General features: G+C 38.6%; 1 protein-coding gene across 3 annotated transcripts in view; it reads right to left on the reverse strand.

Moving 5' to 3' along the window:
• Nucleotides 1–27,284, reverse strand: part of KCNK2 (potassium two pore domain channel subfamily K member 2) — a gene marked incomplete at its 5' end in the record, with an annotated part of 214,684 nt that overhangs the window by 25,944 nt on the left and 161,456 nt on the right. For all 3 annotated transcript variants that reach the window (XM_080823996.1, XM_080823997.1, XM_080823995.1), the window contains one exon: nucleotides 22,480–22,619. In XM_080823996.1, coding sequence (XP_080680122.1) covers nucleotides 22,480–22,619 — 140 coding nt within the window. The remainder of the gene's footprint in view (nucleotides 1–22,479; nucleotides 22,620–27,284) is intronic.

Raw genomic sequence — 27,284 nt, forward strand, 5'->3', positions numbered from 1 at the left:
TTTTGTCTATCATGTTTCCTATTGGACAGTGCATTGAAGTCTGACAGTGTGTCTAACTGTGTCATCTTTTTATCTCCACATCCAGTCTGTGTCCGAAGCACAACTGCTGCCCCAGAGAGCTTTAAAAAACTAAACTGTGCAGAGAATATTAATTGCTTCTTCTTTAAGCTATTTACCCTAAATTTATGAAAATATTTAAATCATACATATTGATCTGGTTCAGTAGGTAAACTGAAGGTCATTGTTTTAAAATTTAAACCCATTATATATGGACCACATCATCTGTGTCCGTATATACTCCACCAGAAAGGATGAATATCCAACTTTTTTATCAACATGGACAGGACTGGAAGAGATTATGCTGAGTGAAATAAGTCAAGCAGAGAGAGTCAATTATCATATGGTTTTGCTTACTTGTGGAGCATAAGGAATAACATGGAGGTCATGGGGAGATGGAGAGGAGAAGGGAGTTGGGGAAATTGAAGGGGGAGATGAACCATGAGAGACCGTGGACTCTAAGAAACAAACTGAGGGGGGTGCCTGGGTGGCTCAGTGGGTTAAAGCCTCTGCCTTCCGCTCAGGTCATGATCTCAGGGTCCTGGGATGGAGCCCCGCATCGGGCTCTCTGGTCAGCGGGGAGCCTGCTTCCCTTCCTCTCTCTGCCTGCCTCTCTGCCTGCTTATGATCTCTGTCTGTCAAATAAATAAAATCTTAAAAAAAAAAAAAAGAAACAAACTGAGGGTTTTGGAATGGTGGCGGGTGGGAGGTTGGGTGAGCCTGGTGGTGGGTATTATGGAGGGCATGTATTGCATGGAGCACTGGGTGTGGCACATAAACAATGAATTCTGGAACACTGAAAAGAAATTTTAAAAATTAATAAAAATTAAAAAAAAGAATTGTCAAATCACTATATTGTACACCTGAAACTAATATAACACTGTATGTGAACTATACTGGAATTATAACAAAAAACTTAATAATATTAAAAAAAATTTAAACACATTAAATTAATTTTGAATGTAAGAATATTGGAAAATTTACTCCAAGCACTGCCAGATATGAATTTTTTCCTATGATACTCAAAAGAAAAAGTTATTTAGGTTTCTAGGGCTAAACCAGTCTCTAATTGGGTATATTACCAGAATCACTGTCCATTCGAGTTATAGGTGAGTGGCCGGAGAGTTAATAGAGTGTGGAAAAGAAGATGAGACCTCAGCATCATGAAGGCCATACATGAAAGACCCACAGCTAACATCATCCTCAATGGGGAAACACTGAGCGCTTTCCCTTTATGGTCAGGAACAAGAAAGGGATGTCCTCCCTCACCACTGTTATTCAGCATAGTTCTGGAAGTTCCAGCCTCAGCAATCAGAAAACAAAAAGAAATAAAAGGCAACCACACCCATAAGGAAGAAGTCAAATTTTCACTGTTCATAGATGACATGATATTCTATGTAGAAAACCTGCAGACTCCACCAAAAAACTGCTAGAACTGATAAACAAGTTCAGTCAAGTTGCAGGATAGAAAATCAACATACAGAAATCTGTTGAATTTCTATACACCAACAATGAACCAGCAGAAAGAGAAAACAAGGAATCGATCCCATTTATAACTGTACCCCAAACCATAAGATACCTAGGAATAAACCTAACTAAAGATGTAAAAGATCTGTGCTCTGAAAACTAAAGAACACTTATGAAGGAAACTGCAGATGACATAAAGAAATGGAAAAACATTCCATGCTCATGGATTGGAAGAACAAATACTATTAAAATGTCTATATACTTGGGGTGCCTGGGTGGCTCAGTGGGTTAATGCCTCTGCCTTCGGCTCAGGTCGTGATCTCAGGGTCCTGGGATCGAGCTCCGCATCGGGCTCTCTGCTCGGCGGGGAGCCTGCTTCCTCCTCCTCTCTCTCTCTCTCTGCCTACTTGTGATCTCTGTCAAATAAATAAATAAAAATCTTTAAAAAAATGTCTATACTCCCCAAAGCAATCTACACATTTAATGTAATCCCTATCAAAATACCAACAGCATTTTTCAGAGAGCTAGAACAAACAATTTGTATGGAACCCCAAAATACTCTGAATAGCCAAGGCAATCTTGAAAAAGCAAAGCAAAGCTGGAGACATCACAATTCTGAACATCAAGTTATAAGGCTGTAGTAATCAAAACAGTACGGTACTGGCACAGAAACAGATACATAGATCAATGGAACAAAGAGAAGACCCAGAAATGGATTCACAACTATATGATCAACCAAGCTTCAACAAAGCAGGAAAGAATATCTAATGGAAGAAAGACCATCTCTTCAACAAATGGTGTTGGGAAAAGTGGACAGCAACATGCAGAAGAATGAAACTGGACCACTTTCTTACACCACACACAAAAATAAATTCAGAATGGATGAAAGGCCTAAATGCGAAACAGGAATCCATCAAAATCCTAGAGGAGAACACAGGCAGCAACCTCTTTGACATGGGCCATAGCAGCTTCTTACTAGACATATTTCTGGGAGCATGGGAAACAAAAGCAAAACGGAACTACTGGGACTTCATCAAGATAAAAAGCTTCTTCTGCACAGCAAAGGAAACAGTCCACAAGACTAACAGGCAGCCTATGGAATGGGAGAAGATATTTGAAATGAAATATCAGGTAAAGAGTTAGTATCCAAAATTTATAAAGAACTTATCAAGCTCAACACCCAAAAAACCAAAAAATCCAGTTAACAAATGAGAGAAATCAGAGAGGGAGATGAGCCATCAGAGACTATAGACCCCAGGAAACAAACTGAGGGGGTGGGAGAAGGGGCTAACAGGGTGATGATGAGTATTAAGGAGGGCACATGATGTGATGAGCACTGGGTGTTATACGTAACTAATGAATCATTGAACAGTATGTCAAAAACTAATGTACTACTATACAGTGGCTAACTAAACAGAATAAAAATAATTAAAAAGCAAAACAAAAATTTATGAAAGAGACATGAATAGACATTTTTCCAAAGACACGCAGATGGCTAACAGACACATGAAAAGATGCTCAACATCACTCATCATGAGGGAAATACAAATCAAAACTACAATGAGATATTACCTCACACCTGTCAGAATGGCTAAAATTAACAATGCAGCAGACAACAGAAAACACCACCAAATGCTGGTGAGGAGTGAAGCAACAGGAATGCTCCTTCAATGCTGCTGGGAATGGCAAATGGCACAGCCACACTGGAAAACCATTTGGTGGTTTCTTACAAACCTAAATATACTCACCATGTGATTCAGCAACCTTGCTTCCTGGTATTTATTCAAAGACATTGAAAACTTACGTCCACACAAAAACCTGCACATGGATGTTTACAGCAGCTTTATTCATAACTGCCAGAACTGGGAAGCAACCAAGATATCCTTCAGTAGGTGAATAAATAAATAAACTGGTACATCCAGAAATGGAAATGCTAAAAGGAAATGAGCTTTTGAGTCATGAAAAGACAAGGAGGAACCTTAAAAGCATATTATTATTATTTTTTAATCAAACTTAACACCCCAAAATCAAATAATCCTGTCAAGAAATGAGCAAAAGACACGAACAGACATTTCTCCAAAGACATACAAATGGCCAAAAGAAACAAAAAAATGCTTAATATCACTCATCATCAGGGCAATACAAATCAAAATCACAGTGAGATGCCACCTCACACCAGTCAGAAGGGCTAAAATTAACAACTCAGGAAATGACAGATGTTGGAGAGGATGCAGAGAAAGGGGAACCCTCTTACACTGCTGGTGGGAATGTAAATTGGTGCAGCCATTCTAGAAAACAGTATGGAAGCTCTGCAAAAAGTTAAAAATAGAACTACACTATGACCCTGCAATTGTACTTTCAGATATTTACCCAAAGGCTACAAAAATACTGATTCAAAGGGGCACATGCAACTTGATGTTTATAGTAGCATTATCAGTAATAGCCAAGTCATGGAAAGAGCCCAAATGTCCATCAACTGACGAATGAAGATGTTGTGTAAATATATAAAAATATATAAATATGTAAATATAAAAAATATAAAAATACAAGAATATAAATATAATATAAAATATGATTTATATAAAATATTCAATTTTATATAAAATATAAAAGAATATTAAAAATATAAAAAAGAATGAAATCTTGCCATTTGCAATGACATGGATGAAGAGCATATTATGCTAAGTGAAATAAGCCAATAATAAGTCAATCAGAAATAACTCAATCAGAAAGACAAATACCATATGATTTCACTCATATGTGGAATTTAAGAAACAAAGCAGATGAACATAGGGGAAGGGAAATAAAAGCAGAGAGGGAGATAAATCAAAAGAGACTCTTAACTAAAGAGAACAAACTTAGGGTTGCTGGAGGGGAGGTGGGCGGGGGGATGGGCTTTAAGGAAAGCACTTGTGATATGCAATGGGTGTTGTATGTAAGTGATGAGTCACTGAATTTTACTACTGAAACCAATATTACACTCTATGTTAATTAAGCAGAATTTAAATAAAAACTTGAAACACATGTAAAAGAAGGTAAGAAGTCAGTAACAGGGAAGTGAGAAAAGAATAAGTCTTTATGTTGTTCTTTGTTGGTATTATTTTTAGAGGTTAATACATTTTTCTCTGAGGCTATGCTCTCTCGATTAAAAAATCTTTATCATATTTAAGCAATGCAAAATGCAATGTAAGAGAGAATACTCAATATGGTCTAAGGGGAACCAGGAAAATTTTATTTCCAACTTGTTTTCCAAAGGAGATACTGCTTCCAGAAATTTCCCTCAGAGAGTAAACTCTCTTATGGACAATTGCATGGGTGTGGGTGGTTGACATGTATGGAAATCGTCTGAAATAATTGATGATCCATGTAGAGCTTTTCACTTTGACACAACAGATGAAAGGCAGAGGTATCAACAGAACTATAAAAATCAAAGATATTCTCCAAGAATTGCTTTGGACAAGAGAAAGAGTACGTAATTTACACATTTGTGTAATGTGTAATAAACACTGTGAATTTACGTATTTACTTCATTGCCTTGAAATTTGCCTTTTACTCTTCTCCATTCTAACTCCTTGAAACGATATTGATTAAGGACACCACATTTTTAGAAGGAAAACCACAATCTATACCATTAGCACGGAAGAAGCAGCTTTGTTTTAAAACAAATCACTGCCAGAGATTCTTAGTCTACATTCTGTAACATAGTTTATAATCCATATTCTGATCTTAGTCTACAGCTGTGCCATCCACTCCACTGACCACCACCATTCTGACTATTGGACACTTCAAACATGGCCAATCTGATTTGAGATTTGCTCTAAATGTTAAATACATACTGGATATTGAAATTTTATTGTAGAAACTGTAAAATATCTCATTTATAGCTCAAAATGATACAAGTTTGAATATACTGGTCAAAGAAAATATGTTATTAAAAATAATTTCATCTTTTGCCTTTTACTTTTTCAGTGAACCTATTAGAAAATGTATAGTTACGTATGTGGCTTACTTTTGTACTTTGCGTTGTATTTCTATTGGATAGCCCAGTCCATAGAATGCCCTTTCATTGCCATCTTTAGACTGGATTGCAAAGAATTGTGCTTCCTTTTTTTTTTTTTTTAAAGATTTTACATATTTATTTGTCAGAGAGAGCGCACAAGCAGGGGGAGTGGCAAGCAGAGGGAGAAATAGGCTCCCCACTGAGCAAGGAGCCCAATGTGGGACCTGATCTCAGGACCCTGGGATCATGACCTGAGCCAAAGGCAGATGCTTAACTGATTGAGCCATCCAGGAGCCCCTCACGCTTTTATTCTTAAATGAATGTGTAAAACACACATTTAGGGGAAAAAGTGGTCACGTGGTTCTGGAAAATAATGCAGAATTAGAATTCTTCCTTCACTCTGTATTTGAACCAAAGGAGAAGAGAGGGTCTAATAATGCAGTGTTCACGGAACATGAAACAAGTGTTCCCAGCTGCCTTTCCCAAGCCCAATGTAGCATTGCCGAATGAGTTCTATAGAAATGCTGTTCACTGTGCAGGACATGCTCTGTCTTACAAGCACGGCACTGGATTTCAGTTAATGGAGCCAAACTGTAGTGAGGCTACATAAGAAACAGGAGAAAAAGATGGAAAATAACAGGGGCAACAGAAATATTGAGGGCATGACAAAAAGGCACCGCTAGCCTCTCACCTCTGAGTTATTGTGCATGCAGATCAGAAGTCTGTGAGCCTGTCTCCCCAGCTGTATCCACTGATGGCTTATGGATTTAGAATTTGGGGAAAAACACCAGCACTGAATGAAGAATAAAACACCGGAGCACTCATTGTGAAAGGAAAGTCAGAGAGCTAGACTTTAATATCCTGTCAACAAATGCTTCTAAAGAGTATGTGGCATGTTGGGCACTAACACCACTTGCCCGTGGGGACAGAGCTGTCCAGAGCATCTACTCATACTCCATAAAAAGTAAGGAACTCTACTGGGAGAAAATGAAGTTGAACCCATTCTCTCCCACTGCTAATTTCCTGGGGCAAGCTGATTTCATATGCAGCATTTATGATACCACCTTATACTTTCAAGAAGAGAATGCAACCCATTTTTGTTTGTATCCATTTAACAGAGAGTGGTGTTACAATGGGTCTGTATTATACCTTGGTCTGGTTCTTTGATGAAGCCTGTACTACATCAAGCATAAAGGGGCAAGGAATATGCAAGAAGGTTGAGAAATGGCAGAGGAGAAGCAGCGACAAATTCAATGCTTCTCCAGGCACCTTGCCAGCATTACTTACTGTTTTTGATTGGATACTGACTAAGGAAGCCTTGCTCCATTACTGCTCACATTAAACCAATGCTCAGAGAAAAGGGGAGATGGAACTTTCTGCATGGGTCTGAACTGAACATCTTGCAGGCTCATAACAGAGCTGTTAAAGGCTAATTATTCCCAAGTCCCCTTCTCACTAGCTTCTTTATCTTCCTACCTGCAGATGTCAAGTTGGTTGCTTGTGCATTTTAAGTAACGGAAGATGGGAACTTCCAGGAAACTTCCATTTTTCTTTAGTTTAAAAATCTCTTCAAATTGCCAGATTGTCCAACAGGGGACAAGCCATACACACGATTCCCTAGTGAGACAAAATACCAGGGTACCCGAGAGCTTAGTTAAATGCAAGAGCACCACACCATGCTACTCATGGATGCCAAGTGTGGACAAATGGAATGTATCTTAATAGTGACCAGGGTCAAACAAGCAATGATGTAGACAGATACATCTCAAGTTGTTTCTGGGTCAGTTGGCAGTGAATTAGGATGCATGAGAAGACCCAAAAATAGACAAAAGAATAAGTAGGTTGAACACAGAACACTTATCAAATATTCAATTCTAGAAATTTGACATTTCCCAGGAACTTCTGAAACATTTTTGAGTTCTGTGCTTTTACCCTGGTGGGCCTACACTTTCGATCCTTGGAATTGGCAAGGTAGAGGTTCTCGAAGCAACTTCAAATTTGTATTTCTACAGCTCCTCTACTTTAAGGAACTATTATTTTATAAGATCCAGCTTTAGCATATGACTGTTGAACAGTAACTGACATTTACGATAATTCTGCAGCTTACACTTATAAAATGGGGGGGAGGCTATTTTGTAAGGTTGAAACTGCTTATTTAAATAAGAAGGATCCTCTGACTTAACCATTTTTTTCATTAAGCTTCCTACAAAAAACCCATTAATAATGGCATCACCCTCCCATTGCATACAAAGACTGTGCGAAGCATGGGAGCTTTCCCACCAGTCAAACGTGGGTAACAGAGCCTTTGTGTATCTTGGATAGAAAACTATGTAAAGCATTTCTTTTTCTTTTTTTTTTTTTTTAAAGATTTTATTTATTTATTTGTCAGATAGAGAGAGAGCGAGAGCGAGCACAGGCAGAGAGTGGCAGGCAGAGACAGAGAGAGAAGCAGGCTCCCCGCCGAGCAAGGAGCCCAATGTGGGACTCAATCCCAGGACGCTGGGATCAGGACCTGAGCCGAAGGCAGCCCCTTAACCAACTGAGCCACCCAGGTGTCCCTGTAAAGCATTTCTGAAGCCAGCTGCCATCTTGTCACTTCAGGACTTCAGAGGTCCTCTAGCCCCGAGGCATGGCCAGACTGGCCAAGGAACAGGTCAGAATGCAACTCTAGTAGCTTACTAGTTAGTTCACACTACCCTAAAGAAAGGATAACCCAGTGTACCTAATGAAATCGCTAACGTAAGAATAATCTTTTAGATTACAAGTCTTTCAGGATGGAAAAGACCTCTGGGTGACCAGGTTAAGCGGCATGAGGACACCCGCTAGCACGACCTCATGAGCCTCCAATCAATGACGTCCACCTTCTCAGGAGACCCCTGCCGCAAATTTTGCCTTAAAACCTCTCCCTTGTAAGCTACAGGCAGTTCAGGACTTTTGAGTGTTAGCTCCCTGTTCTTTCAGGCGGTGCCACACCAATGAACACCTGTCTTTCTCTAATGCCAGAGCTCGGTGATAGTTATTATGGCTTGCTGGTCATCAGGTGGACAAACTCTGGTTTGGTTTGGTTACATTTTCCTTTTTTGACAGGCTTTACACTACAGGATGTCTCAAAGCCGGGAACACTTTTCTTCCAGTCAAGCAGGCCAAATATTACCCTCTCAAATTATAAAAACTATAAATAGTTTGTTTTACACGTAGTCATTAATGACGAACAAATATAAAATATCTAGTTTAGCATGTAAGTGTCTGAAATGGTATCAGTGGTTCTAAAGTTTTTTTGGTTTTGTTTTGTTTTGTTTTGTTTTGAGAGAGAGAGACAGAGAAAGCATGAGTGTGTGGGAGGGTAGGAAGTAGGGGGGAAGGGGCAGAGGGAGAGAGAGAATCATAAGCAAGCTCCATGCTCAGCACGGAGCCTGACTCAGGGCTCAGTCTCATGACCCTGAGATTGGGACCTGAGCCCAAATCAAGAGTCAGACACTTAACTGAGCCACCCAGGCCCCCTGTTCTGAGGATTGTTTAGTGTTTAAAATTGTTGAGGGGAGGAGAGCTAGTACAACTTCTTTTCCAAAACTGCTCATTCAGAATTCCCCGGTGGGTCAGACTGAGTCTCAGACACACCATTTCCAATAATGGGAGGAGAAAACCTGTGCTGTTTGAAATTAACAATGATTTAGAAGCCAGCGTTTTTGAGCAAACATTTTCTAATTAAAAAACAGACAGTAGATTACTTAGCATGATGCATTAGAAGTAGCTATGTTTTCCAATTAGAGATCTTGTAAACATACCAATTCCTCTTTTAGGACACCATATTAAATTAATTTCATGTTAAGAAAACAGTTTCTCTAAACACTCTCTTCACCTTTAACAAATACTATTATTATGTGTATTTTTCTCTAGAAATAGGTCAGTTATGCACAAATCTCCCTGCCTGCCTGCATTTTTCTTCACTCATGCATACATTTCATTTTTCAAATAAAATAAATGGCCTTCAAATCAGCAACTGTGCAGTTTTATATAGCCCAGAAAATTTAGAAATATTAAAGTCTTCTGGAAAAAGTTCCTGGTGCTTAAAATAGTATCAGCTGCCTATAAGCAATATTTCACATGGGCAGGGGTGGGAGTGGAGGGAACTCTCTAAGGTAGTCACAGGGAATAATAAGGATCAATTATTTTAAAATAAAACAAAACAAACAACAATAAAGGTATTAAAATTTCCAAGAAGCTTCTGGTCATAAAACCATCACATCAGGAATAAAAATGAAATTTTCCTGATATCTGATTGCAGCTAGAGACTATCTTAAACTAGCTTCTAGCTTGATGGTGTTAAACTTTGTACTTTGGGTTGCCAGGAGGAGGAAGCTATGGAGAGGGTGGCTGGGTGATGGACATCGGAGAGAGTATGTGCTATGGTGAGTGCCGTGAAGTGTGTAAGCCTGATGATTCACAGACCTGTACTCCTGGGGCTAATAATACATTATATGTTAATAAAAAAAAAAACAAACCTCTGTACTATATCTTACAGAGTAAGATATGTTACAGTAATTGCTTAGGTTTTTAAAACTGAAATAAAAATAGTTTTAGCTCATTGAAACTTTAAGTAGCTTATATGTCAAGGTATTTAATGAAATTAATCATCCTTTCTATCTTAATTATAACTTATTTGTATCTGTAAGCAATGATAGAATGAATAAAAGTAACCAAAATAAGTACACTTTGTTTCTACTGAAAATGTAAAAAATGAACTAAATTAAAATAGCATTTCTGACTTGTCAGAGAGGAAGGACTAGCCTGTTTCTCTTTTATCACCTAAGAAGTATGAGATACATGTTTATTGAATATCTATTATATGCCAAGGATTTTTTACGTGATTCTGATGAAGTAAAATTAAAAAAAATTCCTTTTCTTATGAACAAGACCTTCTAAAATGAGAATCAGGCAATAAACAATGAAATCTAATTAATGAGTGCATCACATAGAATGTTAGAAGTTGGGTAAATATGATGAAAAAATGTAGCAAGGCAAGGACAATCAAGACTGCTAAGGATAGAGGAGTTTGGTTGCTCTCAGATGGTATGTGACAAAAAGGAGAATGTTTCTCCCACATACTGGTTACGGCAGCAGCACTTTTTTTTTTTTTAAGATTTTATTTATTCATGAGAGATGAGAGAGGCAGAAGCAGAGGGAGAAAGCAGGCTTCCCGCTGAGCAGGGAGCCCAATGTGGGACTCGATCCCAGGACCTGAGCCCAAAGGCAGACCTAAACCATCTGAGCCACCCAGGTGCTCTCGCAGGAGCACTTTTAATGTGTCAAAGAAGACCACTAAAGCCAAAAATGAAAAAAAAAAAATCATTGAACAAATCCTTATGTTAAATGAAACTTTCAAGCATTAGTGTAATACTGTTTTCTCTTCAATATGTGATGGTATAAGAAAGATCCTGAGTAGAGGGGAAGCCTTGCAAGGACTATTTTAAAGAAGTAAGAAGCTATAATATTTGCAATTTTGATTATTTTATTTTAATGGAGAAGATTTTTCTTCCCTGAATTTGTTTTTGAATGGCAAATTGTTTTCATAATTCAACACTGAAGTTGTTTAAAAAAAAAAAAAAAAAAGGCTTGAGGTGCCTGGGTAGCTCAGTCACTTAAGCCTCCAACTTCGGCTCAGGTGATGATCCCAGGGTCCGGGATCAAGCTCTGCTTTAGGCTCCAAGCTCAGTGAGGCGTCTGCTTGAGGATTCTCTCTGCCCCTCCCCTTGCTTGTGCTCACATGCGTGCTCTCTTTCTCTCTCAAATAAATAAATAAAATTTTAGAAAAGAAGACTTTAAAATACCAGTAAGTGAGCCTGATAGATAATGCTGGAAAAAAGCAAAGAGCATTCCTGATGGAGGCAATGGTGAGTGCAAAGACTTTTATGTATATGTCACCAAATAACATAAAAATACCCTCACTAAAATAAATGTCCCAGGTTCTCACCAGTAGGCACCAGGATACTGAAGGGACCACCAACACATTACAGACCTTGGCATTTGTGAGAAATACTATCAAGAACATAGTCATGTTTAGGGCGCCTGGGTGGCTCAGTGGGTTAAGCCTCTGCCTTCGGCTCGGGTCCTGGGATCGAGCCCCGAATCGGGCTTTCTGCTCAGCAGGGAGCCTGCTTCCCTCTCTCTCTCTGCCTGCCTCTCTGCCCACTTGTGATCTGTCTGTGAAATAAATAAATAAAATCTTAAAAAAGAGTATCATCATGTTTATATACACTGCTTCCAGTTTCAAAAATAAATTCCTTTGTATAGTAGGATCTCCCAATATGATTGATTTTCTACTAGGCTTTAGGGCAATATTTCATACAGTTTTCCTCAACAGATAACTAAGTGCTTGTTGGTGTATAGAAGTTATGAAAGTCATTGCCAGGGCAGTGATGAATAACCACGTGTAGCAGGGATACTTAGCTATAAGATTTAAGAAGCTTTTTCTTTTTCTTTTCTTTTCTTTTTTTTTTTTTTAAATTCTAAAGATGAAAAAAACTGACATTTCAGGGATCATAAACACCTGATGTTCTGGAGCTCGAGTTTATCCTTGTAAGTTGCATTCATCTTATTATGAAAGTGACTACTTTGGAGAGCATGTTTGTTTCTCTGTTTTGTTTGTTTAATCACAGACATGTACATCAAGTACCTATCCCCAGTTCTTAGGACAACCTTGCCAGAGGGAGTGATCCAAATGGAGTTGTTTTAGACCAATCCAATATGATCTGTAATAATTTAAATGGGTATCTCCATTTGGGGGAGAATATGTTTGCATATGTTGTATATTTTTTATATATTGGATGTATTATTATCACATCAATTGGTTTTCTACTGGTTTAGTCTCTGCCCTCAAAAGAGGGAACACCCAAGAGAATAAACTCATCTCAAGTGGTAAACAGAGCCCTACAATATGCCACCAAGCCAGAGGTTGAGGAGGGACACTTGGAGAAGACCAAGGGACTCTAGGAGCAATTTGCTTTGATCATTTAGTATCAAGTTGTCCGCTTCTGCTCTGTAATTCCCTGAGGTATTCCTCAAGACTTCCACAAAGTTATAGATGGTCTCAGCCTTGTATTAGCTGTATTAGGAATAAAATGAGAAACCTATATCCGTGACTGGGGTGCAGTGGCCCAGAGAAAGCTTCAGCAGTTATGACATGTCCAGGTAAGGAAAGAACAGGGAAATCCAGAACTACAGTCTGGAGGGACCCCTGACAAGTGTAACGAGAACAGATGTGTGGAACATGAAAGTACAACTGTCTTCAGTTTATACATAATTATATATAAATTATACATAATTTTTATATATTTTAATGTATATTTATATATATGTTTATATATTATATATTTTTATAATTATGTATAAAAATTATACATAATAATAAAACATCTACAGTTTATACATAATTGGATGGAATTTTGACAAATTTTAGCCAAGTGCTGAATAAAGCAATGTCTAGCCGAATATGATTTTGCCTAATGTGTAGGTCATAATCCAATATATAACTTATACTATGAAAATTATAAGATTCATAGAAATTGGTTTGTAAATACAGTTCCTTAGAATAATAGGTTAAACCATATGGAATTGTGATTCTTAAGGTCAAAAACAGTTGAATGTCAATAATTTCATATAGTTCAACCTAATTTCAAAAAAAATAAGGATATTTGCTCTTTTATATCTGTGATTACTTTGGTGTTATGCATTGGTTTTATGAAACTCAGCATCAGTTCAAGAGTCTTTCTTCTAGAAAGTTTACATATAGAACAGATTCAATATCACTGGATGGAATCCTGAATGACTATATAATCCTGAATGAGAGCAGAGATCGCTTCTTTACAGAAACAGGACTATCTGGTCTCTGTACAATTTAAAGTCCACCTGTAGTCTCCTTAAAAAGCAGGCTGCTTCAACTGTTACCTTGATGCTTCTGTTCTAATGGAACCACTAATGAATCTTAAATAATATAAAAACAGATAACACAGTATCTTAAATATTATACATTCAGACAATATACTGAAGTACATCAGATTTGGAGACTAAGACAAAATTCACCAAATACGAGCACAAGACATAAAATTTTAATCCTCCAAATTATTATCCTAACTCTTTCCTTGAATTAGAGCAATGTTTATGTTTTACAAGATCAGTCAAAATAGAGGAAGTTATAATCTCTAGCAAACAGCCCCTTATTTTAGTGCCTTAAAGCAACAACGGTTAATCTCTCACTCAGGCTAATCGCCCTCATGTCAGCAGTGGCCTCTGCTCATGGTGTTAGTTAGTGACCCAGGATAACAGGGCACTATGGTCTCCTAGGGTCATTGTGCGGGAGGCAAGTACGCTCCTGGGGGCTCACAGGTGCAATTAAATCTTCCTCTTGCTTGGCTCGTATCAGTTCTGGCCACAGGTCATTGGCCAGAATTATTCCTATGGCTCACCGACCACAAGGGGAAGAGGTAGTGTAATTCTCACATGTGTCTGGAAGGAGAGACACATATTTCATGAACAGCACCGACGGACTAACACTTTTACTGGAAGAAGAACAGGGAATCTTCCTTGTTTGGAAACAGATTTTATATCTGTGTGTGTGTGTGCACACACATTATCTTTCATTGGAAGCCATTCTTTCCGTTCAAAGTTTAGGGAGGAAGAACTAACAAATTCCTTTACTACGATTAGGATATCCTGCACTGAACACTAAACAAATCACCACACTTTGTTGCAAAAGATGATCAAATAATCCCTGATTAAACTTCAAAGTGGGCCCCCTACTCAGCTCCCAATGACCACAAACAAATATTCTTTTAGGAAGGGCATCTATGAAGAGGAACTAAAAACAAATTTATTTTGTTGATCCATCTTTGAAAACACACTTGCTTGTGTTCTCAGCAAACACAACTTTGATGTTCTGTAAAATCTGATTGATTTTAGCTCTGAATACAGGCAAGCACAATACTTTGGTTTGAGGAAGAAAGTCCAAAAACAATTTTGAAAGCCAAGTTCACGGTGACCACTTTTCTTAACACAAATTCTCAGAACAGATAACGGTATCAAAACAGTCAAAAGAGATAACATTATATCTTGATGCATTAAATCCCCATAATATGCTCTCTAGCGAAAGGAAATAAAATTACTTATAGTGCTTTGAGGCAAAAACTATTAACTTAAGTTATTTTCCTATTATGTACAAATGAATAGGAAAAAATTACTCTGAATTTCCATTACGAGAGGACATTCTGTGACATACCTGGAGCAAAAAGAAGTTATAATTTAGAAATAGTGAGGGTTCAATCTAAAAGAGCGAGAGAGAGAAAAAAAAGAAAGGAATCTTCCCGCATATTTTTTTTTAAATTAAAATTAAGCTACTCTTTCCTGGTTTAATAAAAGGAAAAATACAAATAGATTCTGCCTCAGTCCATACATCAAGACACTAGAAAATCTGCAGCTCTAATTTAAGAAAAGACTTAAAATAATAGTAGTGTGAGTAGATTTAAGGAACATTTAATGCAGGACCTAGTTTTCAAGTCCATAGAACATGCAACATACTTGAAATTCTTGCACTCAATTTTTCCTAGACTTTTCACATGGTCTCTGGGTTTGTGATTAAGTTCTAGCAATATGCATAACTTGAATGTTTTCTTGTTTACCTTTTCTTTTATGTTTACTTTTTATTTCAACCGGATGAGATGCTAGGGCATATAAGCATTCATAGCATTTCTGAGAAATATATAATAGCTAGAGGATAGCTTTAGAGTTTTATAGGATTCTTTGATTTGGGATGGTAATTTGATACTAATTTCTTCAGAAACCCAGGAGGAAAAGAACAAGCATCTAGTAAGCACTTAGCCACATCCCACACTCTACCCACTAAATCTTTATAAAGCAGCCTCATAAAGGAGTTTAAATCTCACTTCATTAGAACATGGAGATTCCGACAGAGTAGGGATTTTGGTGAACTTTGCAAAGCGAGTAAATAGTTAAAATAGTATTAAATCTCAGTTCTAAGGGCTCCAAAGCCCATGCACTTTTTGGAAAACATAGAAATGATTTCCACTCATTTAAAGGAATGTTAAAACTTTAGATTTCAAGAGATCACTGACTTGTACCATAGCACAATCAGTGACCAGACGAAATTCACAAACCCTTTTCTATAGCTACATAGTAAAGATGGGTTGCATTTGGGTACTTATTTGTAATGTGTTGATATTACCTACCTATAAAATAATAAGAAAAAAATAGCAATACAATAATATATACCTAACTTTTTTAGGCACTTGGGAAGCAGCATAGCCAAAAAAAAAAAGGCAGTTTAGCAAAAAGGTTGGGTCATGGAGTCAAGCCATCTGTGTTGATGACTAATTCTACCACTTTAATGACTAATTCTACCACTTTTAAGCTTTATAACCTTAAGCAATTATTTTACATCCCTGTGCTTCAGTTTCCTTATTAGCAATTATATTTAACAGCTGAGCTGTCTCATTTGATATTAAAAAAGAAATAAAACATATTCTAGGAAAAAAGTACTTCCATTTTCACCATTCTGAAATCCCCCCCCTTTTTTTAGCATATATTTTGACTGGTAAGAGCCTCCTAACACTGGACCTGCAAAGGTTCATGGAATGCAATATAATCCTGGGATGGTCTAGAGACATAATTTGGGGTCTTGAGTCTACATAAAATTTCATAAAATTCACTGTCCATAAAATTCACTTAGAAATTAGACACATACTGGTTGGTGTATAAGAGTTACTCTTGCCTCAAAGCATAATTTAAGTTTTACATTGTTATTTGTTCTTTTATTTATCTTTATTTTCCTTTCCAAATTCCTATTTACTCATACTAAATAGGTAATAACTTGCCCAGCTGAGACTCGACCTGGAATGAGAAGGACCTTTCGCTTCAGCACAACCAAGCAGAGTCAAATAAAGACCAGCAGATGAACCTCAAAGTCTGACTGCTCTGAGCTTTTCCCCATAGCACAGTGAGGGACACCTCCCTCCCCACGGGATAGAAAAGAAGGGACCATGATATCTGCCTTATTTTAGGTGACACATCATGATACCGTCTGCATTGATTTTATTTTATTGTTATTCTTTAGGCAAAGAGTTATATGCATGGAAATAAAAACCTGCAAAGTCTTATGATCACTGTATATTGTGCCCATAGTCCAACTTTAGTTATTTACCACTACTTGAGCATCTCAACAGAGAACAAGAAAAAATACACCAAGAAAAAATTTGAACTGAACAGTAATGCCACACCCCACCCCCACCCGATGCTGGAAATCAAAGCAACAACTACAAAGTCTGATACATGCTGTTTGAAGGTTAAAGAAAGGAAGGGAAGGGAGGGAGGGTGGAAGGGGGCAAAGAGAACGGAAAAAGGTAAAAGTGGGCTATTTTAGGAATTAATCAAAGACTAAGTGCCTTCTTAGTCAAAACTTCTTTTTCCATCTCTAGAAGAAAGTAAAAGCCAACATTATAAAGATCAGTTAGGAAATGCATCACCTGTGGAGTCAAAAAAGACATCAGCCTCAAATTAGTACCAATGAAGTTACTCCCAGACCTAATACAGCACTCATCTTATGGTACTTAATAAGTAATTTTTAAACGAATGATTTAGGAATCAATTAGATGTTAAATAATCTCCCAGCTGGTCTCCATGCCTCCAGTCTTTCCCTGTCCTGCCAGCCTGACGCTGCCATTCCACAGCTCACTTCCATCCCTCTCACTGTCCATACTCACCACGTATGCATGCCCAGCAGGACCCAGGATCAGGCCGCTCAACACTGCTCAACCCCATGCCCCGCCATGCACATAGCGTTCTGTCACTTGTGGTCCAAGCGCTCCTATTTCCATTAAAAACACTGACTGTTGGCCTTGGGAATTGTGCTTGATGCGTCCAAAGGACCATCTTAGAATATACCCACTCCATGGCACAGTCCCAGGAAGCAAGGTTTACACTTTTTTTTCCTATAGGAGTGACACTCCTAGAGCACAACCTCATGGGAATTCTTGTGACTTCTCTGTTTTATGTTCCATTCCTTTTCTTCCCCAGTGTCTTTAGCCCATCTGATCCATCACGGTAATCATCCTTTCTTCAAAACCTCAACTCACCTGTCCTTCCAACAGATCCACCTGTGAATCAATGTATTTGAATACATTATTTGCTGAACAGTCCTTTATGGTCCCTGCATTTCACCCCAAATCCCTTAAATGAAGGTATTACACCAGGTTCCATGTTTAACTCTACTGTTGACTTACTTGACAAATCTCAATTAGGTGAATTTACTTGCACTCACAGCTTACACTGTCATTTATGTAGTGATGAACACCCCTCCCCCCAAAGTATCTCTCCAGCTCCCATCCTTCTAACTTTGTTTACACTCACATTAGCCCCCCCCCATACCCAACACATCCTTCCATCACAACATGTTCAAAATGACATCTTCATTCCTCCCTCAGAATCTCTCCTCTTCCTGACTTCTGTCATTCCATCCAAAGCCAGAACCAAGGAGGTCACCCTCCTTTTCTCCTTACTGCCCAAAGCTAATGGGTTACCAAGTCCTATTCCTTCAATCCCCCAAATAATTCTGAAACCCCTACCTTCATCTCCGTCCCACTGCCACCAGAGAGCCTTCATTCTGTACTACCTGGATTCCTCCACTAAGCTCTCCCGAGTGATTTCCCTGCATCCAGCTTTGTTCCTAATCCAGCTTCCTCCTTGTTGACAAGATCACTCATTACAATCCTTCAGAAGCTCCCTCAGGTTTTCAGAATCAAGGCTAACTGATTTCAAAGGGCAGCCAAGCCTTTCCTAGTCAAAGCCCTTTTCCCATAAGGAATAAGAGAAAGTGGTCTGCTGCTACCTTTCTAGGACTCAGGCTGCAAATGCTCTATACTTGCCCATCCTGGACAGGAAAAGGGGTTGCCAAGTGCCAGCTCTTTCATAAAAGGGAGGCCTCCCCATCCCGATGGAGGTCTGGAAAAGACCTGCTGCTGCCACCCGCGAAGCGGCAGATGAAAACCGTCTTCCTCCATATTCTCAAGGCCCTGCGGCAAACTAAGTTCCCCGCAACTTGCAAGTCTTGCAAGCCTTCCAGCACCACAGCTTCCCAACCTAAGGCAGTTTTCTGGCTTAGACGGGAGGCCAACCCACTAGCATGAGCATCTCCATTAGCACGAACCCCTCCAGAGAGTAAAACATATGACATTGGTCAAGACGTGATGCTGGCCTGTCCACTCGCTGCGGCCAGCTGTCAGACAACACTGGCGTGCAGGACAGGGGCGGGGGCTGGTCTGTGGGGGTGTCCGTCTCACATATAGACAGGAACACTCCAGACACGGGAACGTATACACCGATCAATACAAGACCGATGCGGAAATCACAGGCTTTTCAAACAAGGCCTGTAAACAATAGAAAATGATGCATAATAAGGAAGCACTATTCTGTGCTTGCTTCAAAATTTCCCTTCTGACTTTTGTGGTCACATTTTTCTTTTTATTACACCTGCCTCAGATAGTGGTTTTATTGTATTATCCAGAATACCTAAGTAATCTTTATTTTCTAAATGGAAACATCATTTCCTCAGAAGAGGGTACATGGCTTAATAGGAAAAGATAATTAGTCATACAATTCTTGTTGAACATGGACCTACTCTCCATTAAACTTTCAAAAATAATGAGACAAATAAACACTTTTACAGAAACTCATGTGTCTCCATGGAAAAAGGACTGAGGTCATTATTATTTCCCTTGAGGATTGCAGATCAACTATAATTATGTGTGACATTTTCAAACAATGCTGTCTTGCTTCAACTAACCATTTCTTCTGCAAATATTTCAGATGGATCAGGTATACCAAAATATTTTATTCCCGCATGTTCATCAAAAATGATTTTTCCTTATTTCTAACCATATTTTCATTAAAATTTGTCCTTATTTCCATTATCATTGAAAACAAAATATATTTTAATATTAACAAACCCAGAAATAAGGCCAAATGTGATTAGATGTATATTTTTATACTCAACTGATCTGGTTTAAGAATATTTTTAAAATACATAACAGACATTATTAGGCAAAATATCTTCATTCAGGGAAAGCATGTGTTTTAATATTATCACCTGGAAATTTAATGCTATATATTATTTTGCATATTCTATATTAGTTACATTTTTAGTAGAATTTCAAGTTATCAAAAATATGTAGCATTTTTATTCATCAAGACTGAGAGCTAGACATAACCTTGTTGCTTCTGAACACGTAGGCGGTTTGTAAAGGTTACGGTATCTGGAGTGGTTTAGGGACAGAAGGTAAGGTACACACGGTGAATAGACACCCGGCCTGCACATCTGTCTGCATAAAGGTGACAACTAGAATGTATCTAGTTGTATTTTATTTAATTATACCCTTTCAGGAGTTATTTCAAAATAAAATGATTGAATAATCCCTCTTTCATCGCTGTAGACATTTTTGTAGTATTTCCGTTTATAAAACCTTTGGCTCTGATCATCTATAGATCAGTTATAAATTGTGCCTTTCTTTCTGTTGAATCTGTAACTCCATTCTGTCATCTCCCTAAACGGGATTATAAATAAATAACAAAACACACATCTGCTCAAACTGGTGGCTCCATTTTAATGGGCTCGATCGTCCAGAGCAGCTGCAGCCCCCGCTCCAGGAGGGCTCCCAGGAACTTTTTGCTCGTGGCCTTTACTCACACAAGCTTTATACAGATGTGGTGGCCAGAAACCACATGTGACTCCAAAGGTTAGGTGAAAGCTCAAAGACTTATAATACGAAAAAAAAAAAAAATCAAAAAACTACACCAGTGCCATAAAAATAAAAATTCCCACCACTCTACATGTGCCCTAGTGGCTTTCAAACTTTTTGACTGTGATCCACAATAATCTCAGTATTTATGTCTGCAAGTATGTATATAATATATCATGTCTTTATAATATGTATGTGTCTTTCACAAAACTTTTCCTATCTAACTGCAGAAGATATGTTCTGTTCAATTATATTTTATGTACAAAATAAATGCCTGTCAGAATCAGACAAATGAATACAGAGAACAAACCAGTGGTTGCCAGAGGGAAGGGGGTGGGGGGAGGGGCACGATGGGTGAAGGGGAGCGGGAGGTACAGGCTCCCAGTTATGGAATGAGTAAGTCCACAGGGATAAAGGGTACAGCACAGGGAATACAGTCAATAATATTGTAGTAGCATTGTATGGTAGCAAAGAGTAGCCACATTTTTTGACTTAAATAAAACCATTAAAATTTTTTAAAAAGTAACTACATTTGTATAGAGATGTTAAATCACTATGCTGTACACCCAAAACTAATACAACATTGTGTATCAACTATACACAAATTTTAAAAGTTAATTAATTAGAAAAATAAACCCTTGTGTATGTTTTTAAAAACCAGTTAAAAGCCAGTTTATGGCTAGATGTTTGAGTTTGTTTTTTCAGCTATGTTCTCCAAAACATTTCCTAGTTAGAATTTTCTTTTTTCCCTCAGCAGCTAAAGATCCTTAAAAGTACACGTTAGCTAAAACAATTACAATATTCTCTTTCTCTTTCCCTCACATTCATTCTGTCTCTCTCTCTCTCTCTCTCTCTCTCTCTCTCTCTCACACACACACACACACACACACACACACACACACAGAGTCTAAGATGGAGGCAAATCACCTGGGCTCCTGTTCAAAGCAGATTTTCTCAGAGGATTTAAACCAGAAGGTCAAGCACACTGTCTCGATTTATTGATAATAAAAGATTTTGGTTTTGTGGTACAACTAAGACATAGATTAATGCATACAGACTACATGAATTCCTAATTGAGAAGTAGGACCTCCATGAAGGGAAGGTGGCCAACTCACCGTCTCATGATTATAGGCACTGATAAGATCTTACTTGATGAAGAGTTTCAAAGAAAGTATTTATTGTAGAGAGAAACTAATTTTATCATTTCCTATCTTATTTTATTTCTTTTGGGCTTAGGTTTAAAAAATCATGCTTGCTGTATCAAAGATTTTGACATTGGTATCTCCTGGCATAGGAACACCACCGGATAATGAAATGGGATAATTAGAGGAAGACAATGGGTACAACAGTTGCAGGTTTTACAGATTTGTTCTCTTAAAAAATTGGAAAGTTGGCTAACTCCAAGAAACCAAAAATACAGAATTCATAATAAAACACTACTCTGTCACACTTAACTGATAATATTTCTGGGCCTGTAAATATGAAATCCAAATGTAATTTCCAAAGTATAAAATTTCAAGAACAAGATTAAAATTTTAAACTTCCTAAAACTTCATGCGTCAAAATTCTAATGTTCATTTCTATATGTATAGATGTAGAAGATGGGTAAGACAGTATCTTTTTAACACCTGAAATCTGTACACAGGGCACTTGGCCATAACTCATACAGCTTTGGGCACATATGTATACATACCTGTGTGTACTTGCACACATTTATAGGGATATAAGAAAGGAGATAATTCAATATAGTAAAAAGATTCAATATTATGTGATACATTCACTTTTCCATGCTATTGACATTTTGACCTAAGTATTTTCTATTCTGTTTCTCTTTGTGGAATAACATTTACCTTTGCCCTTAAGGAAAAAAGAAAGAAAAGAAATGAAACAAGGGGAAAAGGAAGAAAAAACTGTGAGGAAAATATTTTAAATTACATCTTTTTTTCATTATAAATTAGCCTCAGCACCTGGTACATAGGGGTGTTTAGTAAGTATCTGTTACCTGAATTACACTTAACATCCAGCAAATTCACACCAAACATAAATACTAAAAATCCTTAAATAACATCTATTTTTAAAAATATCAAAAAAGATGAAAAATAACATTTATGGAATTAGCTAAATAGGAGTGTCTTTTGCACACTCCTTCACTCTTACCTCTTCCTTGGTCTTTTTGGATATCACTCGGAGCCAGTCTCCAATCATGCTGAGGACAGCAGCAAAGTAAGCAAGCCCTACAAGGATCCAAAACCAGACGACAGGCTTGTAGAAGTCTAGGTATTCAATATCTGATCCACCTGTGTGGGAAAATAAAGAACGAAATCACTCCATATTCTTATGAAAGTAAACAATATGGATAATTTGTTAAAAGTATCAACTGAATTGTGGCCTACGCAACGGAAATCCTGTCAATCGATTCACATCATTTTCTTCATATGGATTCTTTCCTGTCCTTACTATTTTTCAAGAACCAGTCACTATTTTTCTTTTAAGTTTTTATTTTAATTCCAGTTAGTTAACATCCAAGTGTTATATTCAGTCACTAGGTTCTTAATGAAACCTTTCATCACATCTCCAGGTCATCATGATTTTCCTTTGTTCTGTTTCTTTTTTTTTTTTTTAAGATTTTATTTATCTATTTGACAGACAGAGATCACAAGCAGGCAGAGACAGAGAGAGAGGGGGAAGCAGGCTCCCTGCTGAGCAGAGAGCTCGATGTGGGGCTTGATCCCAGGACTCTGAGATCATGATCTGAGCTGAAGGCAGAGGCTTTAACCCACTGAGCCACCTAGGTGCCCCCGTTCTGTTTCTTTTTTATTATAATCTGCCTCAAGTAGCCTAGTACTTAAGTATTCCAAGTGTACTCATTTCTCTACTATAACAAGTAAAAGACAGAAATGACCCTTTTTTGGGTATGCATTTAACTTCGCATATTTACATTACTGCCAATCAATTCATGCAAACCAATCAAAAGTCAACCTGGACGGAAAGTGGTTCTTATTCTAAAATCACCAATACAAGGGATTGATAACAAATGCCTGAGGCAATGCCATGGTGGGCTAATCGGAACAAACGGTAATTTGCAGGTAATACCTCTATCCATTAGTTTCTGACTTTTCAGAGGAATTCCTATGTATGTCACATATTTACATCCTTGGCTCTCAAGAAAAAAATTAGCCAAGGAGCTCTACTGCTTTACTCTAACCTTTGTTACTTCTCCATCCATCTGATGCAGAAACTACACCTATGAGAATCTGAATACATTTCAACACATCCTTACCTCAGCACGTATTAATGGGGCACTTAGTAACTCCCCAGCACTGCAACAGTCACTTCTCTTCAGAAGAGAAAGAACAAGTCTCTCTCTTGAGAAATTCATAATTTACCCTGAAAAAGCCTCACACAGACAATTGTTCAGAATGGGGTAGATCAAGTGACGGCAAAAAAGGATTTAAAAAAGTGCTTACGAGAGGACAGGGAGAAAACAATTTTTTTTTTTTTTTTTTTTACTTCTGGAAGGGGAAGGGCGAGAAGAGAGAAAGGGAGTCTTCAGTAATAAAGATCAAAACAGAGAAAAATGCAGTGTAAAAATATACGACATATTCAAAGGACTTTTGGTAGCTAATGTTACATACGGATGGGGGCCAGGGAGTAGATGGGTAGAAGAGAGGAATCTAGAAAAAACGAGTTGTATCAGGTTGTAAAAACTTGCTCCTGATGAGATGGGGCACAGGTAGAGTTTACAGGCGGCAAGTCTTCTGTTCATGTTTGCCCATATGCATGGGAAGACCCGGCAGCAGAGAAGGAAGGTGGATAAGGAAGTCCCATGAGAAACTTTTGTTCTGAACTAGCCAAGAGTTTACTGCGCCTGCGTTAGGGCTGGAATGGAAAAGAAAAAGCGGTAGAGGTAGCATGATCAAGGAAGGGCTCTAGGATGACCAGAGTCCCTCTGTCTCTCCTCCCAACAGAGGAGAGGATACCAGCAACTGAACAGGAAACACAGGGGGAAGGAACAGACTAAAAAAAGGGGAGGGAAGGGGGCCTGGCCGGCTTAGTCAGAAGAACACGGACTCTTGATCTCGGGGTGGTAGGGTCGAGCCCCACTTTAGGTATAGAGATTAATAAAATAAGTAAACTTAAAAAAAGGTAATTGAAACTGCTACACGATAGGTTTAAAGTGCTTGAGGACCAGCAGGTGGAGGTAGGCAGCAGGATCCTTAAATGAAGATCTAATGCCTAACGGGGTAGACTGGGAGATAAGGACTGTAGTAAGAACAACGCAGAGATGGGATGCTGAGAGGGGTCAGGGATGTACTCAGTTCACAAAGATTCAAACCACACATTCAGAAGAACATTATACATTAATAGCAAGTATACATTAAAGTCAGATACAAAATACTGAATGTAACATGACTATAAATTAGACTTTCAGTTGCCCGCAATGACATTTTCAAATATCAAAAGGTCAGGGTAAAAAGAGAACATTTTTCTATCAGGCAAGTAATATGAACAGACCAAGGTTCAGCTTGCTTTTGGGACGAAAAATAATTTTAGAAACACAGTTTCCAAAGTAAGTAATGTTACTTTCAAAATATTGTAGAAAAAAGTAGCATTTCTGGGAAGGATTGTGGAGGCCAGACGCATCTCATGATGGTTAAGACTTGGCCCAGGGGGGTAAGCAGCTCTACAAATTCACAGAAGTGACTTAAGAAGTGTGTGTGGAAACTTGTTATACGATAGGCTCGCTAGCGAATTCCATTTTTCAAATGTTTCCATCTCAGTGAAACCCAAATGACATTTTCCCCCAAGTACTTTCTCTTTCAAAACCAGAAAATCTTCATCCAAATAGTTGTGAGTCACTTAACACGTAAGTTCACCAACATGTTGATTTTAAAAGTTAGTTCATCCTCAAGATGACTTTTTAGGTCTTCTTTCTTGTAAACAGGATGTCACGGTTTGAAAAGAGTAAATTAGCTTAATCACCCCAAGGTTTATATTTGGGTAAAATGCTCATCCCACAAGTTTCAGTGGATTCTAAGCCTGAGCGTTCGGGTCGGGAATGTTTCCCATTCTGCACTGCCGCTCTCAGGCTAAAATACCAGCCATAGAAGGATTTGGGAAAAACTAATGTACATAGGAGTGTGGTCCAACAACTCACAAGTCCTATTTGCTTTCTGATAGCCAAGATTTATGAATTAACTTCTGCATTATTTCATCCACTTGATCTAAGAATCCAAATTTAAATATCTGTAATATTACGATAACTCACTTAAAAAGGAGCTGTTAGTCTTATTTTTAAATCAGGAAATGTCAACAAAAATTTTTCTGGCTATCATAAGCACTAATTTTAGCCTAGCAAAATTCAGGAAATCTGAACATGGGTGGGTCTCTCATTGATTAAGAACCTAGGGTAATTTCTCTGTTCTGGACTCACGGCCTGTGGCCCCCACCCCCATCTCCATTTGGCTACTCCATCATTTTCCCCTCCTTGCAAAGACTCCTGAGATGCGGCCCGCAGGACACTCTGACCCACACTCCCCTCCTGGGCCCCTTACCCACTTGGCAGGATCAGTCACCTCACAGCTGTTTGCTGCTACTGAAAATACACAAGGGTGCCTGGGTGGCTCAGTGGGTTAAGCCTCTGCCTTCAGCTCAGGTCCTGGTCCCAGGGGCCTGGGATCGAGCCCCGCACCGGGCTCTCTGCTCAGCAGGGAGCCTGCTTCCCCCCCCCCCTTTCTGGCTGCCTCTCTGCCTGCTTGTGATCTCTGTCTGTCAAATAAATAAATAAAATCTTAAAAAAAAAAAAAAAGAAAGAAAGAAAAAGAAAATACACAAGTCCTCTCCATTTCCAGACTTTTCTAGCTAATCCTTATAGGAGAGCAGACAGATGGTAATAAAAATAGCAAAGAGGGGTGGAGGTATAAAGTTTTCAGGAATCTTACAACAAACTGTTCAAACAGTCGTTAAAATAAATCTCTTCCTAACACTCATGGTACTTGATGGTGCCATTTTTCTCTGGATTTCTCCTTGGTGCTTAAGTAAAGAGATTAGCCAGAATCTATTCTGATCTAGCAGATTAAACTTCTAAAAATGTAGCTCAAGAAAGGATTATTATTATTATTATTATTATATTACTTATGGCATTATTGCAAGGAACCCATTTTGGCAATAATGGGTTTCCTAAACATTTGCTTGGAACAATCCCTCTATCTAGCATTAACAAAACCATCTCCTACCTGGCCCCAAAGAATCACTGGTTAGGGGGCAGAACAGCCCATGAGGCTACAGCAGGCACTTACAGGTTTTTTAGATAAAGGCCAAGCTGGTCCTATAAGCCCAGTCTATGCTCATTTCAGCTGATTTCCAAAATACTCAAAATCTGATTGAGAGAGAAGACGACTCACCTCCAAAATGAAGTCATTCCACCCTAAAGCCCTGGGGGTCAAGTGTTGAGGGGAGTTGTATCCCAGTCCTCACATTGCCATTGATTTAGGTCCTGGCTATTAGTAAGACCACTCACTATAGATTGAAGCCACATCTCCGGCCGCCTTTATCAGTAATCAAGCTGGTAGCTCATTGCCATCACTCTCATAGTCTGTTCAGAACTCGGGAGTAGAAGTTCATTTTTGTGTTGGCTCCTAGAAATCCCAACAGGAAGTGGCTCCATTTACGACAGAGAAGCCATCGTCCCGTGGGGAGAAGAACGTGTGTCAGGCCACACAGGAAAGGAGGCAGCAGAACTAAAATTCAAAGCCAGGGGTCCCTGGCTCCAAACCACAGGCTTTCCCTCATTGACCAGGTTGTGCGTGTCACCTGTGATCTCCGCGGCAGTCCTTCCTGTCATTTACCCACCAACCCTTTGTGTCCACACTGCAGGTGGACACTTTAGGGCTAGAAACTCTAAGACAAACAAGGGGTGCCTCTTCCCCTCCTTCCCCCAACGGCCTTACCTAGAAGCAAGG

This window comes from Martes martes (genome assembly GCF_963455335.1).
Source record: "Martes martes genome assembly, chromosome: 15".
NCBI lineage: Eukaryota > Metazoa > Chordata > Mammalia > Carnivora > Mustelidae > Martes > Martes martes.